Source organism: Opisthorchis viverrini (genome assembly GCF_000715545.1).
Source record: "Opisthorchis viverrini unplaced genomic scaffold opera_v5_149, whole genome shotgun sequence".
NCBI classification, from domain to species: Eukaryota; Metazoa; Platyhelminthes; class Trematoda; order Opisthorchiida; family Opisthorchiidae; genus Opisthorchis; species Opisthorchis viverrini.
Window position 1 is genome coordinate 1,072,494 of NW_008751804.1, and position 27,429 is coordinate 1,099,922.

Here is a 27,429-nt window from a genome sequence, read left to right on the forward strand (position 1 = left end):
TTTTTCGTAATCTACAGGGCTGAGCTGAACCGTCTGTTTTGTAACTTCAGCAGACCATGGTAACCAAGGCTAAACTAAAGTTCACAATGAGTTATCATTGAGTGGTTCAGCCCTATATTGTTGGGCCTTCTGTGTGAAATCGAGGAACAAGAACAAATAGACTAGCCATACTTCGATCTGCATTGGTCACCAAAAATTTTTTGGTGATTTTGATTTAGCTCATTAGACCATGGTAACCAAGTCTAAACTAAAGTTCACAATGATTTATCATTGATTGGTCCAGCCCTATATTGTTGGGCCTTCTGTGTGAAATCGAGGAACAAGAACAAATAGACTAGCCATACTTCTGCCTGCATTGGTCACCAAAACTTTTCTTGGTGATTTGATTTAGCTCATTCTTTTGTCAATGCCAAACGTCGTATGCCCTGCGTGATTGATTGATTTGAATTTGACGTTTGAATATTCTTGCCCACCGTTACTTGAGAGCCAAGTTCTTCAGATCCTCAACCAAGTAAATTTAGGCTTCCTGATTTCTGAAACAAGGTCTCGTTGGAGGGGAAATGAGCCGAAATCTTTCGGGCTTTTTTGGAAGTGGATGGAAATTTCCCGCCTATCACTTCAACTGCAAAGCATTCAGGATCGAAAGAAACTTGGTCCATCAAGAAAGGGAGTGCCTGAGCCAAGAGGAGGGACTAGGGATCACACTTCAAATCCTGTTTGTCTAATTCATTTACTCCTAGACAATGTGTCTTTATCCGGAGGGTAACCTTAATGTCAGTTTGAGGTACAGAAGACAATTACACATAGGTTACTAAAGGAATTTCTCACAATAATACGGCTCATTTTAGCGTTGCATTTTACCAGAAGAACGATCCAAAAGAACAAAGAAGAAACAGAGATGAAGCACAATGCGTAAAACCCGGAGTCAGTTTTCCCAGACTCATTGGTTATACGTACTACTAGGCAGCTAGCCAAAAGTGAAAGTGGGCTACAACGATCAAGTAATAAATGAAGTCACGGAAACTTCCGTTTCTGTAATTCCGATTCAAAGGAGTACTTTCATAGAATGGAAAATTTAGATACAAGAAAGAATTCGCTTAATGTCGCATGTTTTATACTGAGACACCCTTCAACTAATCTGTTCAAGCTTTGCTTGAGGTGTTTACGAATTCAGGCCACAAAAGCTAATAGTTACGGATGACAATGGAGGGTTTACGAACTATGTATGAGCATTCAGCAATAAACTTTTTTCTGAAGCAACTTTGGGTTTCACCTGAAACTTCATCTAACAGTTGAATTGATCTGAAAAACAGAATAGAAAGATTTCTCCATACTGAGAGTTATCAGCAAATCATACTTAACAAATCTGTGGTGAGATTTCTGATCGCAGCCTTTTAGTCACCACGTAATCACGAGTGTTTGATCAGCAGCAACTTAGGTTCTTCCCCTAGATTGTGTCGTCTGTTCGAGTCCAATAATTTCTTGCGCCCTATCAGCAAGTCCGGTGGGTTTAAGCCTGACGGTATGGGCTGAGCTTTCGATGAGCTCCATTTCCTTTAACATATGTTACGCTGTTATCAGAACATCTTTCAACTGGGGTTCATATTTTTGCTTTTATAGTTTGGTTCCTGTTGCTCACTGGAACATCGGACTACAACGAATGCCAGTGTGTTCTACTGCTCCCGGCATTTCCCAGTGGCTGAGCTAAGACACGGGACAATGTCCCGATACACCTTGAGGTCAGAACCCCAAAGTAGCACTTTTTGAGTACTCCACTCTCTTCCGTGGACATCCTTGATGGATTTCTTCTTTTTGAATTGTCCAGTTTAATTGCTAGATTGACAACCGTTTACTCCTTTGAGTCGTTCATGTGACTGCAGCCCTACCGCAACACATCCTCAGAACTCTAACAGCGCCCCGACGGTGAAGTTTATATGATCAAACCTTAGAGATAATGAGTAGCAGCGAACAAATTGTGACAGTATCGTGCGAGTAAACAGGAGACCATTCTAGGCTGACTTGTTTGAAGCTCAAAATTCAGTTTTTATCCGTGTTAGAACTATATTAATTTAGAAGTAAGATGAGTGGCGTCCACAAAAAGTGGCCTTAAAATTGGCCGACCTGAATTGAATGGGAGGCAAAAATAAGATTTATGTACATTTCCCCGGCTAAAGAATTGAACACAAAGAGCTCTACCTCGAAGGCCATTTTTATGGATATGTTGGCTAATCAACAACCACTTTCCTCATCCACAGTAGGACATATGACAAATGATGGATAGTGTTAGGTAAAAGTAGCCTGCTGACACTGTCGACCCTTCTAGTCCACACCCACCTGAAAAAGCACAGCACAATCCCACCACAAGGATCTCATGTTCTCATACGATTTACTTGGGACTTCTCGATTAAGAATGCGTACAAGAATGTTGGAGAGAAACTAGTGATTGCTCACATGCTAGGCAAGCGCGCTACTAGCTAAGGTATGTCGGACGCTGCATAATGTCATATATGTACCCCTGGGTCCAACTGTGATTCACAAGCTCTGCTTAACATCACCACACAGTGAGAGGGAAAATACTGAAGGTACGGACTTGTAAAGGTCGGTGCCACATATCACTTATTTCTGTCAGTGAATATCGACCTTGACAACGAGGAGTCGAATTCATTAGTTTGATGTTGTGGGTATACTGCAAACAGGACTTTTTAACACTTTTTGACACTTTGAGCCTACCACCAAATGAGAAATGGACACCTAATCGATGATACCTACTGAATTTTTTTACAATCCTCCTGATATTTGATAAGGGTTAGTCTACGCTGGTCTTCCGGGAAATTCTCCGCTCACACATATCGAGTACGCAAAGGACATTGCTCGTCTTGGATCTGATGCCGTGGTTATGTCAGTGATATTGAATAATCTAAATGGTCCTGTCTCACACTGGCACAGTATAAAGTGCTGTTGCAAGACTGGGTTGGCTCGAACCCTAACCTTGTGCTTGCGGATGAGCTAATGAAGGTAGTAGACAAGCTTGTCTACCTGGGCAGCTGTATTATTTCCGGTGGTCTAGCGAAATATGCTATTTTCATCCGGATTGGCGAGGCCAGAGCAGCTTTTGTGAATCTGCGTCGCCTATCGTATAGGCGTGACAACAGCTTATCCGTTAAGGGTCGCGTTTATAATGCTGCGGTTTGATACATAGTACTATACGGGTCGGAAGCCTAGCAGCTGCGCGCCGAGGAAGTCGAAGGTCTTTCAGTGTGTGGCCATCGATATCTTCGGAGCATTACCCGAACCTGTTTGGAACACCTGATTAGCAATGCTGAAATACCTCGAATGGTAATCGGGAGTAATAACTCACCAACGATACCTGAACTGATCGCGCGGCATAGGTTGTGCTAACTTGGTCACCTGTTCCGTATGCCAGTCGACCGAATTTCTCTAAGGGTTCTTTTTACATAACCACGCGAAGGTAGGAAATTAGCCGGGGGATGTCAAACGAAGTATGAAAGTTATTATAAGCAAACGCCAATGGCTGTCGCCCCCCTGAATGGGGACTCCGAGACGGACTATATCAATGGTTAGATATATTGTCAGACATGGCCCAATCGCGCCCTCAATGACGCTCGTGAATTCACGGTATTGACTTCAATGCATAGCTCCCTTCCCAATTCTCTGACAGCGCAGTATTTACGCACCAATTTATCAGCGTCTACCAATGCGCAGCCAGCTACGCTATCTCCCCAAATAATCGGTGGACGTAACGGTTGCAGCTACAACCAATGTAAGACCAGTACGTGGTTTTTACAGTTGATATTGATGATCGTGAGCCTGTATGGTTAAATAGCATAACCACTGCATGCTGGGATGGTCCCCGAACTCTGAGACAAGGGGTAGAGTGCTCGAACGAAGAGATAAGCCTGTACACAAAAAACGATGGATGTAAATTCAACCCGTAAATTCAACTCTCTCCTGAAAGACAAACAGGTGGAAACTGATTGGGTTATGTGAATGGGATAGTCGTATTAATATTAGGCATGCTTATCAAACGAATCGCGGACAGCTACTTGTAGAGACACTGCAGATTTTCACAAATTAAACGTGTCAATTTACTTCTTGTACTCTACCGACTGCAAAAACCCAAGACAAACGCGGGAATTTAAAACGGTATTTTAGTTCGGCTAGTCTCAGTGTATCAAACACACAGAACGTTTGGTGGTCGAGATGACAACAAATGACAACGCACGGTCACTAAATGATTATCACCGCACTTCTATGGGACAAATTGGATGCGATTGTTCAGGGACTTGAAAGTTTATTTAGTGGTTTAATCTCCGTTTTTTCCGTCCAAAATAACCTCAAGGTCACGCTTAGCTTGTTTCTCAGTGCAAGGCAGAGGACCGCGTTCACCATCAAAGTGGTGCGGACAGGTTTAGAATCCTGAAGGAAATATGGATTCGTCCTTGAAAACCGCAAGTAGAAAGGGCACAAAGATTTGACAGTCACGCATCTGTGGCTCATTGCAGGGGATTTTGCCGCATTCACAAATGTCTTTTATTGCTTCATTTTTTTCGGACTTCCAAGCCAAGTACGGATAAGGACAGAGCATTGTATCTCCGGTGGGACTAAAATATAGTAATAACGCTGTGGGCTGTTTTGTGCTACTTATCACAGCAATCCTTTGCATGTTATCTATGTAGAAAATGTAAAAGCAGATTTCAGCCAATTTCTCTAGTTCTATTATAAAGTTGGCATCTGTACCAAATGTGTTCCGTCAGTAAGCAGCGCGAATGATTTCCCACATGGGATTGCATGGTTCATGGTGTAAGACCCATAGCGCTCTACTGTTGTCCAATTCCATAATAAGACGCTTCTGATCCTCAAGATTCGCGATACAACTTATTTGATTTAGGTGATGTGATTTTGCTTTGAAAAGGTACCAAACCTAACATTTCATTTCGCGGTCTCCTATATAGCTTTAGTGCTTTATTGGACAATAACATGGGTTCTATGGACTCGAGTTTTCTATTCATTACTACCCTTAGGAATGACATTTATAGCGAGTGTTTATGCACACTTACAATAGCGCTCAAGAAAAATGCATACAGCTTGCGAGCAACTTGTCACTGCTCAAAACAGATAGCGCGTTTCCGTACACCACTGACACTCAAGCCTTTGGTCAAATACACTTATTTTCTAGTTACCTCAACAGGAGTCTCGACTGAATCGCGGCTGAATCTCGCACTATATTCTTCCGTTGAATGTGCTGAACAAGAGCCGTCCACAGTTTCAGATTGCAGAATATTCGAGATATCGCAGTACGTTTCCCAGGCGGAGCACACTACTTTTAGGGTCGCTGAAAACACCGACGAACTACAGCAAATCTTAAGCTTTTCCAGTTTCATGGAGTGTACGCAATCCCCTGGTTTACTTACCTACTTACACAAAACATGGATTTCAAGTAGACTGTCAAGTTGGCGAAAATAGGACGCTACTTGCATTTGGTGAGCCACATGAAAATCTGAACTAGTGGTGACTTGTCGAACACTTTGCAGGAGTCTCCGTCTAAAGGAATGAGTCCTCTTTCTTCTCACTAGCAGGGCGTGGTCCCATCAACCGAGAGTCCTGCGTGAACACCAAAATTCACCAAACTCGCAAAATAAAATCATTCGAAAGTGAATTTGGCTTAAATTAATCCCGACAGAAACTGCTGTTTGTAGTATCGTTTTGTCGAAGTCGTTCCTTTTGCTTTCAGTATTGCGTGCCGTTGTATATTAGTTAAAGGCATAGTTTTTCAGCCATATATGAGTATTTAACTTTTCTGGCATTGATACCAAAGGGCCGGTGGCTAACAAACGAGTGATTTTGTTAATTTTTCGCACGTGTCTAGTGGTGCCTAGCACCGATCGACCAGCGGATATTGTAATTTGTTGCGCAGAGAACATGACTGGACTCCTGGAAATGTTTTATTATTCTCTAAGGCGTAATTGGAAATGCTCTAGTCAGAAAGCTGTCAGAGTAAAATGAATCCATATGTATCATTCAGGCAACCAAATCGGACGAAACCTCAGGTAAACAGCAAGCACTCTTACTAACAGTTCCGGTTTCTACACAAACTTGCGCCCATTTGTCCTGCGAGCCCATTTTTGTCGGTTCTTCGCCTAGCACCACATCTTAGTAGCTTAGCTGCTTTCCGCTGTAGATTAGATATTTGGATAAAATTTGCAGGAGTTTATGAGTTAAAAAATGAACGCCGAACTCAACAACCCTACCGTCCACCTCCACCTTCTCTACATCGTACCCCTGGAGCCATGATTAGTCGATTAATGGATATTACACGAGAATCGTCAGCTGCTGCTCCGTGCACTTTAGGTTATGAGTCTGTCTGGTTACCATAGCAATTATTACGCAGTCAGGTGCATCGCATTAGTGACACAGCTTTTTATGCTCCAACAAGGTATCTCAAAGTGCATGTGTTAAATCAACGAGCGAAGATCGTAGAAACCAAGCCACCACATCACAAAGTCATTCGGTTGCCTACTCATACGAAACACGAATGGGAAAAGTAACATAGAAAGTGAAACTTCTTACGAAAGAAAAGGATCGCCATGTTGAGATTCTGAGGTCTGAAAAAGTGCACTTCTTGTTTTCAGCAAATCATCAGCGCGTATAGCTGTTTCGACAATGACTTTAATAATCGAGCGGTTTGCTCCGCCGCACAAGGTGCTTAGTGGCTGCAGCGTGAACTAACAGAAGAGGTAGGAAAACAGACAAGTGTCTAGGGCTAGAATCGCCTTACAAACACGTGGTGTTTGCTAGATGGATTACCATTGTAAACATACGCCCTTTGGTCAGAGAAGTCCTCACTCGAAAAACCAGTCACTAGGAAACCAAGTGCATTAAGCCGCCAGTTTTAAAAACTAATGAACCCGTCTTGCATTTGTGGTTAAAAGCTAGTTGACTGCCATCCATAGCTGAGCACAGTGTTAAAGGCACCAATTAGAAGACGTAAAACACTACTCATAAGGCTCATGAAATTCTTCGACAGCTCATGACCGTTTTCGCCCTTCTTGGGGCTCATCAGGTAGGCGCAGTCCCCGAGTTTTCTTCAACCCTATGTTTTACCTGAAACCAAATTGTGAAACCGGTCGTGGGCTATCGAAGAATTTTCAGCAATCTTATGAATAGTGTATTACTTCTATACGTGTATGGCGATATCTGGAATACCGTACCAACTGAAACATGAGACGGCCTAATGCAGCACATTCATTTGCTCGGAAACACCATAAACAATAAATTCAGCTGGATTCAGGGTGCGTCTCTCGCATAACCAAATTTTTTGCAGCTGTGTATTTCACTAATTAGATGATAACGGGTTTTAGATTTCCATGAGAGTTCCCGAGATAAGTGCTTCTGGTACATTCCAGTAAGGCTGTCGTCATATTGCGAACATAGTTTGACTTTATAGACATCATTATCGTTCCATGTTATCAGATTGACGGAGGCTGGCTTTCTTGAGGGTGACTTGTATGCACGAAAGAGTCCGCTGGGTCACATATGCTGGTTGGAAGAGTTCTTCTATGAAGCTCTAGCTAGACACGACCAAAGATAACTGTTGCCCTTATGAGGTTTATCAAAACTATGCGTCCGGGTGGTTTGTTGGGATGAGCGTTTTAATTCATTACAATGGTAAGTCCGTGGATTTTCGGTTTGAATCCAAGCAAACGTCGATCAGAACAGTTTTGCTTAATCATTGAGTATGATTGAGTGCAACATCAGAGGAATTCTGTTGACGTTGTTCGAGTGAAAAAACACAAGGTTAACTCTATCTAAACTCTCGAAAGGAATGAACGCGCTTTTGGTGGTAGGGCATGGGAAGCGGGAACTGGTTAATGGAAACACGCAAAAGACAGTTTGGCCACAACATTCGATAACAACCGTGCAGGTGTACGGGATGTGAGATACGCCAACTTGTGACCTACCCTGTGCTACCGAAACAAAAGTATCGAACGAAATCCACAGGTGTAAAGTGATGGAACGAATGAGTCTTTCAAACTCTGTTCACCACCTGTTGATTACTTTCAAATTAGAAGCCTTTCTCTTCTATTAATCTAAGTTTTGATTTTTTGCGGAGTTACTGCGTACGCCAGATAGTATCTTTACTGAGTCTAAGTAGTAAATGATAAATAACGTAGGTTTACAAGGTTACTATGTACTATGATTTAGCTACGCACCTAGTAATATAAAGAGAGACCGTTGCATAAGTGGCCGAACATTTCCAATGTAAATTAAAACCCCAACCTTCTTTACTCGAACAAAATCGTAAATTTTGGACTATTATAATATATATGATGAAGTAATCCAAATTTTAAGCGCAGCTTGATTGACAATCCTAGAATATTTTACGTTAATATGTACGTACTATCTTAGGAATACTGTATGAACACCACCCTGGGGTTGCTGACATTCTCAAATAACCTTGCGCTCAGAGACTAGGAATATCTTGTCAGTGAAATGTAATTACCAGGGCTTTGTAACTCTCAATGATGCTGTGTCTGCAGGGTTGCGTGAGAGGAACAGTTATGTGAAAATCAATAATGCGCATCACTGTCTGCCCGTGTGTCCCTAAGTCCCTGTCACTACAAAAATACACGTTGGACAGTGCCTTGAGTGTTTCTTGGCTACCATTACAAAAAGAGTAAAACTTCAGTTAGCCAAAGATACACTGGATGTGTCGTATTGAGGGTATAACTTCGGCAAAATGGAGCACAATATCATTCGATGTGAAGATGCCCATGGTGTTATGGTGGGATGTTGGCGAAGGGCTGGTATTAGGGAAAAAGGGTCTCAACATGGGAGAAGGATGACTGGTGTCGCTCGAAGAAAGCCTAGACAGATGAAGCACAGTCCGGTTTATTGGAGAACGAAATGATGTGGCTTCATTAAATGTCTGTCTAGCCGATGAACTAAAATGTCTGAACTCATCAATTCAACTTGTTGCTTAAGGAATTTCCAAGCCATGCAGTTATCTCAACTAGCAAGCTTCTGGAAGAAGTCATCAAAGTTGAGATGACTTACCGGTACCGCTTGTGTCAACAGTGTCTTTTCCATCGAGCTGATGAGCCTCTATTCGTCCACCTTCAACTACCCGCATCCGTGCACCAGTTGCGTAACTGTAAAAGACAACAGCGTTGCCTGGACGGAATTTCCATTGTTCAAGTTGCCACTGTACACCAAATGAGACATTGGAAGTCAGAAAAGAAACATGTCACAAACGTTCCTCCCACGGAATCTAACTTATTTCACTGTCGAAAAATAAAGAGTGGGCATATGACTGACTCCTGCTTGAATTTTTGAATCATGACATGTAGAGGAAATTTTTCAATGATAACTCTCAGTCCATAATTGAAACCAGACATTCAAACTCACAAAAACGGAAGGAAATATTGCGGTTTCTTTGGCTATAGTGGAAAAAGCAGCACTTAGCCGCTTTATGTACACGTGCCCCACGGAAACCTAAGGTGTCTACAATTCATCTATTGATTACCAGTCTTGTGGTTTGAGTGTGTGAAGCATCATCATACGAAAAATCAACTTTAAGCTGCTGTTGACGGATAAATAAACTAAAAGCCAAAGTAACTTGGACAATTCCCTTCACGTTAGTGTTTTCAAGCCTATGTCATATTGAAGTGCACTTTATTGCATTTTTCGATCTTGTAGCGAGAAGAACTCATTCGTGAGTCGATCGGTAACTAGATCACCGAGGTGGAATATATCCTACTGATGGGTTTTATGCTTTATACCTCATGCATTGACTGCGAATATCGTATAAGTAGACATATTCAGAAGCCAATCTAAATCTGCGCACGATATACCTAAATTGTTGTTTTCAGCGAGAGAACAAGGTTGAGAAAATCGGTACAGTTTCGACAGATAGAAGTGTTTGAAATGCATAACCGAATAAAAACTATATTTCGGCGTTATGGTGTTTATTTACTCACCCAGGTTTCCTCCTGGTTTAGTGATACACTGCGCTCCAACATATCAGCCGTCACAGCGCCGGAACCTACTGTCGCGGTCAGTTGAATCTCAGGCGTACCTGGTTTTGGGGTCAGCCCCAGCCATTGATGACAAGGAAAGCAACTGACACCCAGGAGGACACTGTGATTTGATGACTGAAATTCGTGAGTTGGCTGGTTTTTTCTATCGGAACTCCTTCGCTGCGGTGAAGAAAAAGGTAGCAGCATCTCCCTCACAACGATCCGTTCCAAGTACCAGGTTGTACTTGTCTTTTCTCCAGCTTCGATCCACACCGTCATACGTCGAAGGCGACCAAGAAAAACGGCGTCGATTCCGAATACGCTTGTCTAAGACGAGAACAGCAATTTGATGTGGTTTAACCTGGATAACAAGCGGAGTGCTTAGGTTGCAAGAAACGCTGATTCTATTTTATTTGGGTTGCCTCACGAAATAATGGGCTATATGGATTCTGTTCTTTTGGGTGCCAATAATGACTTATTATTCGAATGCGTTGTCTTTCAGTCCGAAAGTACTTAAAAGATGAATGAACTCTTAGTGAACCATATAACTATACAACTTGGCCTCTGGTAAATCACTGTGGAGTATGAAGGTTTGCAGTTTGCAAAGGTCTGTGAACATGTAAGTTAAATATCTACATGGCCCCAGAAAAAATAGCCTAATTCCGCTAGGGTTGTCGCCCTATCGCCTCTCCACGTAGATGAGAAAAATTGCCTATCAGCGAAAATATTTGTCTTTAGTGCCAGTGAAAACGTCAAGTTATCTAGTTGACAACGGCCATACAATTTTATTCTACGGCTCATCGGTAATATCGAACTGATTATTTTATACCCTGTCTATAACTGATTAGCAGAACCGTGGAGCGTAAATACTGCCAACTGCAACATACAGAGTCTGATCGTTCGAATGCATGCAGTCAACCCCGGTAACTCACCTGTCCCCTGATGAAGTTCGTACTTGGGTCCACTCCAGGCGTATAGAGAACCCGGCGACCACTATCACCACGATCTCCTTGAAGCTGCACACTAATTTGGGCCTTCGTTCCTGCGTCCCAAAGATTACCCGTAGTTACGTGAATTTCGTAACGGATAACTGACAACATAATAGACGGAAGATGAGGCATGTATAACTGGTAAAATGCTTTCAGTTTTCGGAAAAAGCTTCTTTTTGGCGAAACCTCACTTTCAGCGACCACTGGGGTTTACATTCCGGATTTCGTAGTGTTACAATCACCATTTCAATAAACATTCAAATATGGTGCGCTAGACGAAACAATCGCGGTTTTGTGATCATAACTCGAATGTAAAATTCTGATCAGTGAGAAATTTCAACCTTGATATATGTGAAGGCTGAGAGTACGTTTCACGCTTACAGGCATTTTTCAGTGTTACTCTGCTCTCAGTCCTACTTGTGAGCGTCAGTTGAAAGTAACGGTTCATTAGACAGTGGAGAACAATAAAGATAGGTTGAGTAGAAAAACCTTGCCGGTTATTGAAAGTGATGGCCAGAAGTTAAATCTTGAGTACATTAAAATACTGTGGAGCTCGTGGTGCCAAGTCAACGCTGGAGAACGAGGAGCCTAACCAGTTGAAAGTAAGTGAGCATAAAGACAGGTTTCCGTGACAATGTACGACTGCTTTCCACAATCCGACAGTGTTTCAGTATGCATGGTACAGGTCCGTTCCCACTTTTTGCAGTTGCGCCTCAAAACTCCTACCCGCCGCTTCTTTAAGGGCTATTAAAATTTTTAAATAGAAGACTTAGGAAACCTAAACCCACAACATTGGCTGAAATTGGAGCAGGAGACTGAGCTTGAGCAGAAATTTGATGTTTCATGGTTTCATCGGGGTCAACATTTTCTTCGCCAGACTGCGGCTGCACAACACTTTATAACCGGTCAGGATGTCGCCGCTGCTTTGTGTCTATATTATGGAGGTGTCAACTTCGGTTAGTTTTTTTTCAACTATAGTTTGATTGGTGTTGTTATCCCAAGGTTAACTTTGACATCCCTAAAAGTGGGTCACCAAAGATTTTGGTCGCAGCAGTTAGTGGTGCCAGTGAATAACGCGTCAATCGATTTTACTCATTTGCTTAGACGTGACTGAGCCCTGATCGTTTACACCATGAACGCATATGAGGCAAACCAATCGTGAACCGTCGGAGAGATTTCAGGAACCCTATAATTGATGTTCTTCCAAAAAACTAACCCGTTTATTTATGCGTGAAAGTTGCTTATTTCCCTAACCTATTCCAAACAAGAATCCATGTAAGGCACATCATTTTGAAACTGCAGCTTGAAAGAAGAGGACTACACTAATCTGGCACCAAATAGGACTTGAGATTTCTAGGTTTATATGCTATGAAGCCTCATGTTGTCCCATAATTAGGTCAGCAGCTATCATGGGTCTTCTCAGGTGAAATGATCACATCTGAAAGTTCTTTGCCGAGCAGCGCCCAAAACGTATTTTGTTTAATGTTCATCACATGGTCTGTTGGCAGTGAGGTAATGGGTTGCTGAGCTACTCGCCACTTGGCAATTGGCTTAAAAACGTCTCGTCGTCATCTGGAAAGACAGTTTATGTGCGGATGGACTGAAACTGCTGGAAAATTGCCACTACTCAGTGGATCAATATCGACATACTCTTGTTGCGTCCAAATGCCATCTCAAAAACTCAAGCAAAGAATACTGAGGTCAAAAATAAATCCAAATATTTATTGATATTTAGCCGCCACGACCCTAGCGGTGGGCTTGCTGCCACGATAAGCAGATGTGTTTATTTCGATGGTTTCGGAAGGTATACCTAACTTGGTTTCGACCATTTCCCCTAAAAGTACGGGGCATTGTGGGGCATGTCCTCCTCCCTTTTGTCTTCCTCCCTGATAGTTTTATAGAAGTTAAGCATCGGTTTTCGCTACTGGTGCACTGCAGTTCCCGACTATATGACGATGAGCTGTTACATTGTTGACGCGATTTATTAGCACAAGTACTAGGTTTGTTATTGGATAACGTTGCCCATAGATAATTCCATCAAATTGAGTAACAAATTCTTTTCGAAATACGACTATTCAAAACTATTTCAAAACTGCCAGTGCATAATTTAACTGTGCTCCAAAATGTTACCTGGTGCTCTATCCCCAAAGGCTGCGAGACTTAAGGGATCCATACTTAGTATCCTTGCATTCGATCCTACCGTACTCCGACCATTCAAGAGCTGTGTTCCGGGCGCGGCAACTTCCACCGTCAAGCTTCCTTTTCCTTTGACTCGTGACAACCATTTGTTGCAAGGAAAAATGAGCTCCGGTTGCACTCCACGGAGTGAATCGACGGGTGGTTTGACCAACCGACTGTGTCTCTTCTCATCGACTGAAGGTGTAGGCGTCGGCAGCACATGATCCGCTCCCAAAGGTTGCATCCGCACTTCTTTTGGAAACCATTCTGGGTAGTTTCCCGTGCCATCATGACTGAGACGGATTTTGTAAATGTCCCTCACACATGTGAGTATAGCCTAAAGAGTGGATGCGTATTTCGTTTAGTTTGTATCAACATATGGTTTGATTAAACTGGTGAGATTCTGAATCCAAGCTGCTTTACTCTTGATTGAAGTCATGTCTAGCGCACCTTTACTGCATAATAAATTCGAGAAAGGGTTCTTGCTGTGTAGGTTTATACATGACGGGAACAAAGTTCTTGGCAAAAGTCCAGAGTTAGCTTTATGTAAACTACCGCCAAGTTACCTTCAACAACAAACTAGGCTCATAATTCCATTCGGTTGCAGTGGGTTGGGGCTAGAAGCTGAAGCAAAGTCTGAAACATCATTCAGGAGTGTGGCGAAAGTAGAGCAAACATCTCGGTTCTTGTTGAACAACAAGGCGATGAGGATATAAGCGGATGCAAAAGTGAAATGAGGAAACTGACAACGAAGTAGTTGCGTTTTTTGGAAATCTGATTGTCAAAGTTTGAGTAATCTGACAATTTACTATAGAAATCTTTGTGGCTAAAACGCTGACGTTGGGGATTTTAACTTCTCCCTGAGTTTCGCTCGGATGAGTGTTGATTTGTAGCGTTAAACACCCAAGAGTAATAGAATCATAATGTTCTCTCATAATTTAGAGTTCCACAAAGTCAAAACGTAGTGTAATTCTAGCTTTCTTTAGCGGTAAAAATAAGCTTAAGCTGCTTGGTTGTTAGTCAACAGCAATCACACTCACATGATCTACCACTATTCCAACATATTGCAAGGCCCAAGACTCCGAATACCTATCCAGAACAAAACAGCTCAATACTTTAACTTTCAGCTTCCACGCTGTAAATCACTGGGAAGAACATGATAGTAATTTCGCCCTGAAAAGGAGGTGAATTTTCGCTGGAAGGGGGGCCAATAGTGGACAGTTGCTTTACCCTTGTTGGTAATTATCAGCTATGCGCCCCCCCCCCATAAATCGTTAGGGAGAGTCATGTCCTACCTTCTGCTGTTTAGTAGCTGTGCTATGTCAGTAGTCGTGAGTGGGTGAGCATCCCAGTGACTGATCCCCCCTTTGGCACCAATCACGTAGGTCACATCAACTGCTCCGGTGTTGATTGACTGAAATAAAATTTGTTACACGGAATGCCTGTGCGATTCCTGAGACTATTTTCTTTCTGAGCTGCAATCAACTCGTCAAGACATCGTAAACGGCAATAGGCAACAAACACTTGGCGGTACTCATTAGCCTTGGTTGGCATAAGCAATGTGACTCATTTGAATGGTGACCAGACAGGCTCTGGTCTTAAGCCAGTTGTGTGACAGGCATTTTAACATATCACAGTGGCCCAAAATGCTAAAAACCAATAATTTTGTTCTATTCTACTTTCTTGGGTGTGCTGGAGCTCTTACTGCATCTACAACTATACAATGAATTCTTGAATAGAGTTGGTACCTACATGTTTCTCCTCTTCTGTTGTAACCTTTAAATTTAAATCCGCGATGGCTTATTCCTTAGATTTGCTTTAGCAGCGACAAATTTGCCTTTCATTCATGGGACTTATAGGCTCCATCAATTTTCTTCGTAATTCTAAACTATGGTTGGCAACTTTACTAAGGCTAGGTTCCAGTAAACGTTATTTTGGCAGGACTACTGACCATTCCTGTACATGGGCGGTTCCATGTTACTTCTGATGTACCTCTTTATTGTTCCTGTACTTTAGATCCCAAAAACCGCACCCACCGCAACCGAACTTCTGCGGGATGCCTATCAAAAAGCGTGTCCTAAAAAGTGATTTGCTCCGTCCCTTGCCTAGGGTGGAGTCTAAAGGGTGTGGTGTTTTCTCAATGTCGAACAATCTATCGTGTTGAGATTAACTCAGTTTCTCAGCGATAATTGTTGTTTCTTCGAATTGGGCAAGAGTCAAAGGAAAATCTGAATTGACGGCGATCTGGGCGTGGTATATGACTTAGCATGAGGCACGAAAATTACGGAGGGGGCGTCCCTACACTTTGCCGAAACACCATATGCTGGTAATTACACTGTATATGACCAAGTCTCTGGTTGAATCGGTGAAATAAGCGGAAAATGAAGGTTACCCTACTAAAGCCCATCCGTTTGATGTTTGATTCTGTTAGCCAAAGAGAAAACAAACACCGAAAGAGGAGTAAACTCTCAGCCTAAATCAGTAGAAAACTAAGAGATAGCTGTTTTTTTTTTACCGTGGATTGGTGAAATGTCTCGTCAAACAGTAATCTGACATTCGTACAGACAAGTCATTTGATGGGAATTTTCTTGTTCACGATGTCATCATGGTGTTGTGTTCCACATCTCCTATATACTTTCTGGTTCCGCTGTACAATGTTTTTCAAAGCGTGAAAAGCTAGCAATTTGTGGGTTATTTCTATATCAGGGTATAACTTATAGACGCTGAGATTCCAGAGCACCGTGACTTTGATATGGACTACAATGTACACTTCTAAATGCTGGTCGAACCGTTAAAAAACGTGTTAAAGGAATATGATAGGCTAATTCTAAATGAATTATTCTAGCTTTGATGCAAATTAAAGCCAGTGATTTATTGTGGTTACAGTATGGTTCTAAAATCCGACCAAAACTGTGTTACTTTCACTGTTTAAGCTGAAACTCGATCAAAGGTATCATACTTTCGTGAACTCAGCTGCAGGAGAAAATAAAAGACATTTGCCCCGATTAAAATATTTTTACAGATTTACCAAAGTGGATTTAAATCGGTGGGACAAAAGAGAGCTTACTATCTACAGAATCCTACATGCGCTATGGTGGCGAGGCCTTACAACAACACGAGTAACTGCTTCTTCCTCGGGAACTAAATGGCCGCTTTATGCTTCTCAATAGACTGGCTTCCTGACAGTGCATACATAAAAAATTTCAGCTCAGAATTATAACCTGTTGACAACATCATCCTCACCAGTGTAAATATCATCATCATTGGTGGAAACATGAAAGCACAAGCGTCCAACAGGGGCGCAACATGTTTCCTGTACAGTGATTACTCTGAATTTTGAGTTCTCTCAGTGCTCCGGAATTTCATATAGCCTGCTGACCTTTTCTGAAACCCGCAAGCTTATTTTAACGGGCTTGTAACTCACTAGAATACGAGGAACCTGTAGTTGTGTGTCTCTGACACGCAAGGAGTTGGGGAATTGTGTTTGTGAAAAATATGATGCAAATATGATGGCATGAACAGTGATGGTGGTTGTTTCGTCATATTTATTTGGCTACATCTCACCAATATCTTCCTCCTGGTTATTTATATAGATTTATCTATATTCCTCTTCTTTTGGATAACCATGCATTCGGTGGTTTATTTATTTATTTATTTATTTATTTATTTATTTAGAGTCATCTGTTTGTATGAGTTCCTATATTTATTGGTTTATACATGACAAGCTTATATCTTATATATATATAGCTTATATATATATATATCAGAAGTACTTGTTAACAAAGTTATGGCTGCTGGTGCATACGTGCATTTTTTTATGCTATTTCCGAGTCCACTGGCCTAGTCTGACCTATCGGAGGGTAGTCTTAGTGGAGCTTGGTAAAAAATTCAACGAAAAAATTCTGTAAACTCTGATTTGAATCTAGCTTGGTCTGATGATATTTCCCTCATTCAGCTGCTTACTTAGTTCATGTACTTTTGACCACTTGTTTTGCTCATCTGTATTCGGCATTCACCTTGCCGAAAATTTCGCCCCGTTTGATACCGGTATATCAGCAACTCACCTACGTACCCATACATATTTGTGTCCCGTTTGTTGAGCCTGCCGTATTCTGCTCTGTCTTGATGTCCGAGTGATCGCATCGCCAATCAGAATCCCGAGGCTGCCCTCGGTACGGAAGGCCGCCACCCACACAACAGAAGCAACATTCCGCTCGCTGTTGTTTGGTGTGCAGAACTTGACACTGCATGTGCCAGTCATTGAAAAACTTGTGCCCTTGTGGACGCCACGAACGCAGACATTTGAGGTCTGGTGCAAAATTTTGCCTACCATTGTGTAAGCAGTACCGTTGACTTTGAACCCAATTCTTCCTTTGGATCTTCGAGATCATCAAACCTACGCGTGACCCCCTATCGGATTCCTCAACACTTTGTGCGTTCTTCACTTCTAATCGCCTCCATACGTATGGATTACATTCTTAGGTGTTTTTAAGTGGAAGGAATAATTGTTAGAACCAATTCCAAGCATGCAAACTGGGACGAATATATTAGTATACTTTGGCACAGGTAGGATTCAGATGCACTGATACTTCATTTCACTGTTATGAGTAATTAAGACTATTATTTTGGCAGTACTCGGCAACGAAAAAAATAGAAAGTCACAAAAATGGGACTTTACATCAAGGCTAATATTAACTGATCCTCCTGTAATAGAGAGTAGACATTGACTACACATGCAGAATAACTGCATTATTCAGGACACAATTGAACAACCACATGGTGTTGTGCTGCTTACGTCAAATCGATCCGTTCGCCCTGGATTGAAAGGAGCGTTTTCTGGGATAGCCGGCGGTGTACCGTTTGGACAGTTTCCTTTCTCATGATGTACTTCGGCAGGTAGGGTCTTCACGTAGGCCGAACGCAGAACAATCGGTTGGGAGCCATGATATCTGTCACATACCGTCAGCAGTATGTTTGAAGTGCATGCCGCTAGGTATGTGTCACCAGTATCTGCATCAACGACCCCTGAGGTGATGAGGATCTTCCAAGAACCTGGACAAGGCAAATTTAGGTGACGGTTAGAATTAACTTAGAGTTCAACAGGTCACCTTTTTAGTGGGTGGATAACAAAACTGATCTTTCTCAGTCGATGATCAATGAGTCTGAGGCTCATTACAAATCAAAGTAGTAAAAATAATTACCAAAGCCGGTTACAGTCCTTAACTTGGTGGACAGATGATGTTTCATTTGTTTACAAACTTTATTGACCGAAGTAGGCGAATCTTAACGAGATACCTGGGTAAAATTACACAGTACTGTTAAAAACCTAATAATGCCCAGGACGAACGCACCCATTCAGGGTTGATAACAGTCAGGAGAAGGACTAAACAATTGGCTGAGCAGCTTGTACTTATTGGGGTCTGACGTATAAGTTACATTGCTTCACGCATCGCTGGAAATGAAATGTGGACAAAGATTCTAATCTATTCTCTGTTTCAGACTCAATCAACCTACGGTCATCCGATGAAGTGGAATGGGGCGTCTGTTTGGATCTGACATAACTATTCGCGCTTGCTGTCTGGTTGAGTTAGCCTTTGATTGTAGGTGACAATGACGGAATTTCCACAGGAAATACAACAACAGTGGGAGCTCCAGAGTGGTGGAAGGATTCGGAATATGTCACATGACCAGCCCATATGCAGTCACTAAGGGACCAGATAGTCACCCAAGGAAATTAATTCATATTTTAGTGGAAATTTTGTGAAAATACCATCACCAAACCTCCAAACTGCATTAGGAGTTCATTCCTTTTGACAGTTCATTCATTTGCTTCTGAGGGGAGGGGGGATCGAATCCAGTGTTGCACAACGAGTAGGAACTGCTCTAAACGAATCTTGAGACAGCATTTATAAACGCACCACTTCACAATACAGGAGATATGTTTCGCTTTGCTCCTCATAGGGTCAAGGAATCACTAAGCTTATTGGCGATTGGATATTGTGAGCAAGTAAGTCTTCAAGAATCGAACAGGATATCACTCATTGGTCATGCTATTTGATATCCTGTAACTAATTTAAAGTGAAGTAATGCACGGTTTGGAGTCGATAACGTGCCATATAAGGAGACACTACTGACTGCGCAATCGTCCGTCTGCATATAGCTGAACAGGGAGGAGCGGGCTAACCCGTAAGCTGCGGCATCTAGGTGAGCATTTATCGCGCCGGTCCAGGTTTTATAGTTACGCCCTGATAAAGAGCCCGAAAACTACACATGAAAGGTCAGAAAAGTTTGTATCTCCGGTACTTCGGTCCCGCTACTTTAGCTATGTTGTCAGAGTTTCATTCCAGGTGTAGATAAATACATATTTGGTAGCGTGATGCATGCGTCCAACCCTGTTCCAGCTCTATGCTGATGTAGTATACTCTCGACTTAAAATCCCGAGAATCATCCACTTTGAAGAGAAAACAAACCCACCAATTTTGAGGTCAAATCATGATATGATTATTTTATGGATTGTTTTTGGTTATGCGTGCGAGAAAATGTTTTCCTACTGCGAAAACCCTGCCCTGCTGAAGTTGTCCTTTTGCTTTGCATACATGAAATTCTAAATAACCCTTTTTGACCAGTACCTCAAAACGCATCGAGAGTAGTTCCCGTGAAACGGCTTAGGCAGTTTTCCAGTGTCTCGGTTAGTCAACCTTAACTGAAGCACTTTCTTCTTGCTCAACTTTCAAAAGTTGCTCGAAGTAGCGCTGTTCTGGGGGAACTCTACTGGTCTTTGTATTGATTTGTAGTAAGATATCACACACCTAAGTTGCATAAAGGTCAATCTATTCAGTTAGATCACCGACTCATAGTTTCCCATTGGCCACGGATTTATTTGCTAGCCAAGGAACAAATGAGCTTCCGGGGGCAATCCCTCTAATCTTTCTGTAATGGTAATCCTGAAATTCGGAACCAACATTCTCTGTGCGACAATGCAGTGTGTGCCGATATTCTACGGAGCGCAGAGGAGCTCCTAATGGACCTCAAACCTTTCTGGTTTGAGGTTGGTTGTTCAGTCAGACGTAACTAGCGGTCGTCATCCAGATAAAATTCAGTAATCTTTAGAGGAGAAGGACAAATCGAGGTTAAAAATCGGCTGTTATCTAGAAAACCGGATGTGGTTCCGTTGCATTTCAGACATTTCTATACTAACTTTATTAGTTTTGGCACAGCTATGAACAGATAGTGACAGAAAAAAGCTGAGATGACAAAATTAGCTAACACTATTCTGATTAGTGGCTGGGTACATTATAAGCTTAGTTAACGAAGACAGACCATTCTCGACGTTTTTACTTTACCACAAAATCTCTAGACCGCCTTCAGACGATCTAGTACAGGATATAATGTCGGTATCACCAAGATACACCTTCAATGATCTCTATGAAGAACGGCATACTGATCTGCAGAGATGTCCGTAGGAATGTAATGCACAACGTAGAAAACCCGGCTCAGAAGTAAAGGTCCATCATTCTTTCCAATGAAGATCTTGTCTTTTTATATACGTTTCCCGCAAAATTTCATTAAGACTACTCCCTTAACCACTACAGACTTCATGTGTGCAGTCCTCTGTTTAAGAACTCTGAGGACTTCAGCATTCCTTGGTAAAAATCGAGGAGAAATATTGTCCGAAATTTATTTATACAGAAAAAACAAACAATGAGTAGGCTTCATCCAAGGAGAAAATTGTGTGAATTCAGTCGTAAGTGGTCTCTTCAAAGAAATTTATCTCCCCGATAAGGACCCTCAGCTGAAGGTTGGCAACTTGTGGTTGCTCAAATTTTTTACTTGTTTAATTCGATCACCGTCCCTACACTAGTGAACAACTTCTGTAATATAACTTTCATAGAGTTTAATCCACTGAAATGTTGAGTTACGCTGAAACTGCGTGAGGTAAATAGCAGTCTCCTGAGGCAGTAAGCTACAACTTTTGCGCTGCATTTGCTGATGATGGATTTGTCTTTATTAAACTGGTTGTGGAAATCAATCATGGCCGTAATTTAGACTCAAAGTACCAAGGCTCTTGGTGAAGAATAGAACTGATTGCATTTTCTAAAACAGATTATTAGTGTGGGATGTACATGATGAGCTCGGATTAGAAGCATAGTGACTCGACCAAATGATATATCGTAGATAAGAACTTCCCACATCTAGCATGTGATGATTAGAAAACCGAAAGAGCTCAAAACTGACACTCCATTAAGTTGCTCCCGCATGTAATCTAGAAAATGAATCATAGTATGTCGTGATGCCCTTCAGCAATAACCGTTAGTGCATAAAGAAACATTCATTGACCTAAAAGGCAAGATGAATTTATCCGGAGAATCTCGTCTGATCACCAAAGCTTTGTCTTGCTGAAGAACCACCATTTCTTCGGTAAGCATGGTAAAGCCTTGAAAATTACCTGCTGTTGAAATGAGCCGTCCAAGACTGCGATTTCGGCTTTTATCGAAGTGATACACTTTTCCAGGTGTCCCATGGCTCCGAAGACGCTGCTCCGATCGTGAACGAGAAATAGGAGTGATCACGTTATCATTGAGGACAAACTTGGGTGAGTACCGCTCGTTACCAGTAGCGATTATTTCGTTAGGTCCTTTAATGAGATCGTCAATGGTTTCAATCTGTTCGAGAAAAGTAAAATATCCTTTAAAATTGATGAGCTCGCAGCAACATCAGTTGGGTTTTGACAGTTGCCGATAAAAGCTTAAAAACTCTACCTATGTCTCACTTCGTGGGCGCGCTTTCTTGTCGCCCTCCAGAAGAGCTTATGGTATCACTAGTGTGTAAATCATTTCAGTTTATCGACGAACGTCCTCGACTATAACTACCTCTCTCTGTTTCAAAAATAAGACATTTTCGGGTTGATTATAATAGAATATGATGATACCAAGCACTGTAAACTTCTGTGAATTTCTTCATCTGGTTCCTCCACAATGGTCACCAGTAATGTGAACCGGACAGGGTTATATTTTCTAGACGTTTTCCCGGCTCACATGGTATCTATGGCCCAAACTCAGATGCATTGCGATCCAGATACAGAAGCATCAAAGTTGCGTACGAAACCTTTCGGTTTAAAGTGACTGTTGCAAGCTTTTTCACTATCCGTTTTCAGTGAGATAAACTTAGGCTACTTTTGGGAATTCACGAGGCACACAAGATGCATCAGGAAGGCCTGCTACTGATTTGCAAAATGCACCTTACGAGTCCCGAGTTAGACAATAGTTTAGTACTATACGTGATTATGGCGCGGTTGGCCCACCTTAATCGAGAATCTTAATAACCTAACTGAGAAACTTTGGTCTGTGGTTCACAACAGTAAGAAAAGCGTAACATGGCGATCCCGGCCCTAACCACTTCGGTTTTGTGCAACGCTGTAATTAATAGACAACCCGAATATGAGTTGCAGACTCCGAAAGTATGTGTAGAAGCGGGCTCATGTTACTCAAGTTTTGAGATCCAGCAAGTGGCTCTCACTGTTTATGATTATTCTGAACGCTCTGGGAATTTATGTGGGAAGCTAACAAAAGTGGCTAATTGGGGAACTGAATTGATGAATCGAATGTGGGTTGCTGTCTGCGTTACATTTCATGCCTTTACTAAAATGACTAAAGAGAGACAGAAAATTACAGTCAGATGATCGCGTAAAATAAGCTTCAAGATAGTCCTGAATATTTGATATGAAGACGACCAGCGGTGAATTAATTGTGAAGCAAGCCTCGAGCATTGCAATATATAAATGTCCTTACCTGATACTTATCAGAATGTATTGTTTTCACACTAGAAAGTTTGCTCCGGAAACCACTGATGCTGGATGCATGGGATAACTAATACTCCAGGCAGAATATCAGTGAATGAAAGGCAAGGATCACCAGACGTTTTAACCTGTGTTGCTGTTTGCCGAAGTACCACCTGTAATGCTTACCTTATTTTTTCTGTATCACGATACACTACGATACATAACTTGATGGTGCTTTGTAACTTCACGTATAAAACTATCAGTGGGCCACAATCCTCCAGCATGAAAAGTTCCGACTACACACAAATCCATCCCCAGCTGACAAACACAGGGCCTATCCTCCATTTTTTCCTAGGTCTTGTGAACTTGCGCATGCAATGTTGCCGGACAAAGCGGGCAATGTGAACATCATTACCAGGTTGCCGAAATTTCTGCACTCCTAATCAAAACTTGAACGGATATTTCAAACAAGTTCTAACGAGCACTTTTGCTTCATCTATTCCAGACAATGGAGAATAAGTTTCTTTGTTTAAATTCCATGATGACTTATCCCTCTTTCACTTGACTAGGTGAAAATTTATTACTGTATTCTTTAGGGGTGGATCTACAAACAAAATCAAGCACTCTCGGTTATCCGCACTTTCCCCACCAAGCAAACAGCGTTAACTTTATTGTGATGTAGATCTTCGGGATACCAAACGCGGTGGATGATCTTTTGGAAGAACAGCTAGCAGCAAAAAAACAATTATAGTAAACGATTACAATTTCGATAACCAAGTCGAACTAGCATTTGGTTAAAAAGACATCGACTGGTAGGGCCTAAACTTTGTGTCGCCCTTAGATTTTTGAAGGCTTTCCTAAATTATTTATGATCTTGTTGTTCGATGGCAGACTATTTATCAGCAAGGAAGGTCACAAAATACAGTTCTCTAACCTTACTTGAACTGGCTGTCACGACTTGATGCACTTACATTTGCTATGTATTCCCTGGACAAAGATCCAAGTGCGGACAAATACGTGAAAGCAGGTGAGCAAGAGCTATTGAGTTCGCGTCTGTCAACTCGATGGTATAAATTCATACCGTCTCTCATATGGGTCTGTTTTTAAACCAAGGATTTGCGAATTCCTGAGGGGCTATTCGGGCACCACTTACTTTTATAGGATTTGAGGGGGAATGCTTTTGCAGTTTGTTAGCGCGTGACTCACCGGTATTCACTTTCTAGAGGAACCAATTTTACCCCGAGTTGCTCCATCCGTTAAAACCATTTGCTAGTATCACAATTGTTATTATTATTCTTAGCTATCAATGTCATTCATTCAATATATTAAAAGCGCTTCAGTTAACCATTCCATCAATGGATTAGTCGGGATATCCTCGATGTTCCGGGGGCATGAAATAATTATTTTCATTTAACTAGGACTGACGATTGATTACTGTATTGAAACACCCACAGCTTGCAATTTATCAGTTTTAGAACACCGGGCTATTTCATGCATAACCCTATTTTATTGGTAGCAGCCTAATAAAATGTCTTCTAAGGGGATTCTTCGCCTTTTCCTGGGGAAAAGGTTGTACCAGTACGGAGTATGTTCTCAGACATAAAACGTGAAGGTCATCAAAATCCTCCCATCACTGTCCCACTAAATGGGACGAGTGTGCACTTCTCTCTTTCATATTTGCCAACCAGTCTTCACTCAACCTGGAGCCGTCGTCACGTGTTAGGAATCCTGCCTTCTACTAGTCTGTGTTAAGTAACTATGCTAGCCTGGCAGTCACGTGAAAATATTGTCTGGTTACCCACCGAAAAGTAAGCCCAGGTTAATGTTGCGTAAAATTTCCAACTTGTCAACCCGTTCCTGATTCCGGAAAGTACTTCAGTCTGATTTGGGTTAGGTGGGAAGGGTGAGACCGTTCGTCCTTATTAAAAACATCATTCACCCTTGTTATAAACACCAAGGAAAGAGATCACTAATTGATCCAGCTCCATAAAAAATTTACAACGGCTTGTTAAGACCTGAGGTTAACTGGTGCATACACAAGGAAGTGTTCTAAACTTGTGGCGGCTTAGGGTAAGTGGTGGCTTTTCAATACAAAATTATTTGGTTGCAATCTTAGAGAGCTGAGGGTCTGAATAGGGAGGAAAAATTTTCTATTCAGACTATATATTTGGTGACTACTTCAGTTTACGCTGAGAAACTAAGAAACAAATTGTAATGAAAAGTTATGCAGAGTTTGCATCTACTGAGATCAGACAGCATGCTGAGCCTGATATGTTTTTGTAGTACAGTTGGCCTTTCTGGCGACACCTGCCTCAGAAAAGTACACCTTGCCTAAGAGACCATCTTTTCTCGATACGCCAGGGTAACAATTCAAGGCAGAAGCGACAGCATGACGGAGATTGCGGCGTTCTCATCGGGTAAACTTTTGAAAACCAGTCCAGGTGTCATTCGCGTGCGCCATCAAGGGCGATTATCGCCCTATCGTGGCTGATCAGGGTTTGACCATACCGAAGACCAGCAAACCGTAATTCACAGTGTAGGGAATCCCGATCCCAATCAAATAATTACGGATTCGGACTCATTCATGACGCGCATTGCTGGTTGTGGAGAGATTTACTCCTGTTACTGTTATCCACACACTATATACGGCTAGTACTGACACATGGGTACATAATTTGTGCGGACGTGCAAAAATAGGATATAGACAAAGCGTGATATTGTTTCTGACACGTCAAAGCTGAGAATGAACATTTTGTGCAACTGAACCGATACATAGACCGATACCTGTAACTAATGCCTGGAGCTGGGGCCAGGATTCAATTTGAATTGCAAGTAGAAAGAGTTTATGACGCCCTTAACTTTTGGGTCATTAGGAGACTTAGTGTACTATGCCAGAGCGAAACACTCAACTTAGCTATTTTTCGCAAGGCAGTGGCTTCGGTTTTATACCGATAGAAGTGCGAGAGATTCGGGAGCTTATAAACTTGTGAACTAAAGGAATCCATCTTTAGGTTTTGTAATCCTGATTCTCACGCCATCGTTTACGTACGAAGCAAAGGTGGTCTAGCGTGCTTTAGAAGAGTAGCTTTTCCAAATACAGTAGCATTACGTGTTTCGGGACCAAGATGCGCTAAATAGCCTTGTGCAACGTTTTTGGATCACCGGGACGAGCTGCGTATGTATTCAACGCTATCCCAATCTCTGTCCTTTCTGTACAAAGAAGTTCTTGATTAGTTCTCCGGAATCGATGCTTACGCATTAAAGCGATATTATATCTGATGTGATATCTACTTCATCAAATCTGTCCGCTTATTTTAAAAAAATTTCGCTCGCTTGTTAACGATATTGAGCGCGTAGACGGTGCATATTTGTTTATTTACGAAAAGTCAATGAATTGGTTTTTCGCTAAACGTTTTCGTGATCAGATTATTTAATCATGATGCACTTTGCTTTTGTCCATTCAGTCATACTGAAAACTTGGCACAAACGTTCTAAATTCCACCTTTTAATTTTATTATGATTATTTTGCAAGTTGGCAACAAAAAACAATGGAAGTTATCAAAGCACAGAATTCGGAAATATCATCACTTACTTGATGACCTGCGACCGTATACAACTTTCTAATTGGTACCTGAAATAGCTCACTCAATTCTTGCAATACCTGTTCGATGTTCTTTACATATCGTCTCCGAATAACCACTGTTTTCTGACTCTTCTGATCGCCAGCCGAACATATTTTCTGACTCTTCTGATCGCCACGAAGCCGAACATAGATACGTTTTGCTTGGTGTAGCTTATTTGTACCCCATGATGTCGTATATGATGAGTTCATTACAGTTTGTGCTGGTTTCCCTAGAGGAGGTAGTGGAGGTAGTTGAGTGAGTTGAGGTGATCCGGAGGACGTATTGGAATTTGAGCGAGACAGAGTTGACCGACCATGTGTAAGTTCAGAAGACAAATCACGAACTGTCACTTTCGAGGGGGGTGGGTACCTCCTTTCAAAGTCCTCCGCGCGAAAAGATGGGTCTCTCATTCCATTTCGCCAAACTGGAGTTATTCGATCTGATGATATTCCCCTCGGTCGAGCGGTCCGTTCAGAGCAAATGTAATGTCCGTTATTTTCGAGATCTGCTAATGATTGAACTTTATTTCTTCCTTTTGGTGTAAATATAGCTCTGGCCCCACAACCAAGTTTGGGCATTTTTTCAGTAAGTTCACCAAGCAGAGCTTCGAGACTGCGATACCGATTGGGATGGATGGCGATGCGAATTCCACGTGCGTCAATATCTCCATCCTGGTAGAAATAGGCTGTTTTCACAGCCGGGCGTACCATTGTACATGATGCGTCGTGTTTCTGATTCAATGTTGCGTAGTCGTGAGGATTATCGTCGAGGAATTTCTGGGGGTATGGAAATTCCTCGGAATACATCGAAGTATATTTGGGCAT

The 27,429-nt window shown here is 41.9% G+C and overlaps 1 protein-coding gene across 1 annotated transcript; it reads right to left on the reverse strand.

Moving 5' to 3' along the window:
* Positions 1-503: 503 nt before the first annotated feature.
* On the reverse strand, positions 504-27,429 carry T265_06827 (hypothetical protein; the record flags this gene model as incomplete). The annotated part of the gene is made up of 11 exons (XM_009172201.1): positions 504-674; positions 3,359-3,447; positions 9,076-9,223; positions 9,999-10,364; positions 10,970-11,127; positions 13,157-13,541; positions 17,277-17,513; positions 18,000-18,256; positions 21,651-21,867; positions 26,575-26,834; positions 27,171-27,429. 11 exons carry the CDS (start codon positions 27,427-27,429, stop codon positions 504-506), a joined length of 2,547 nt encoding a protein of 848 aa, XP_009170465.1.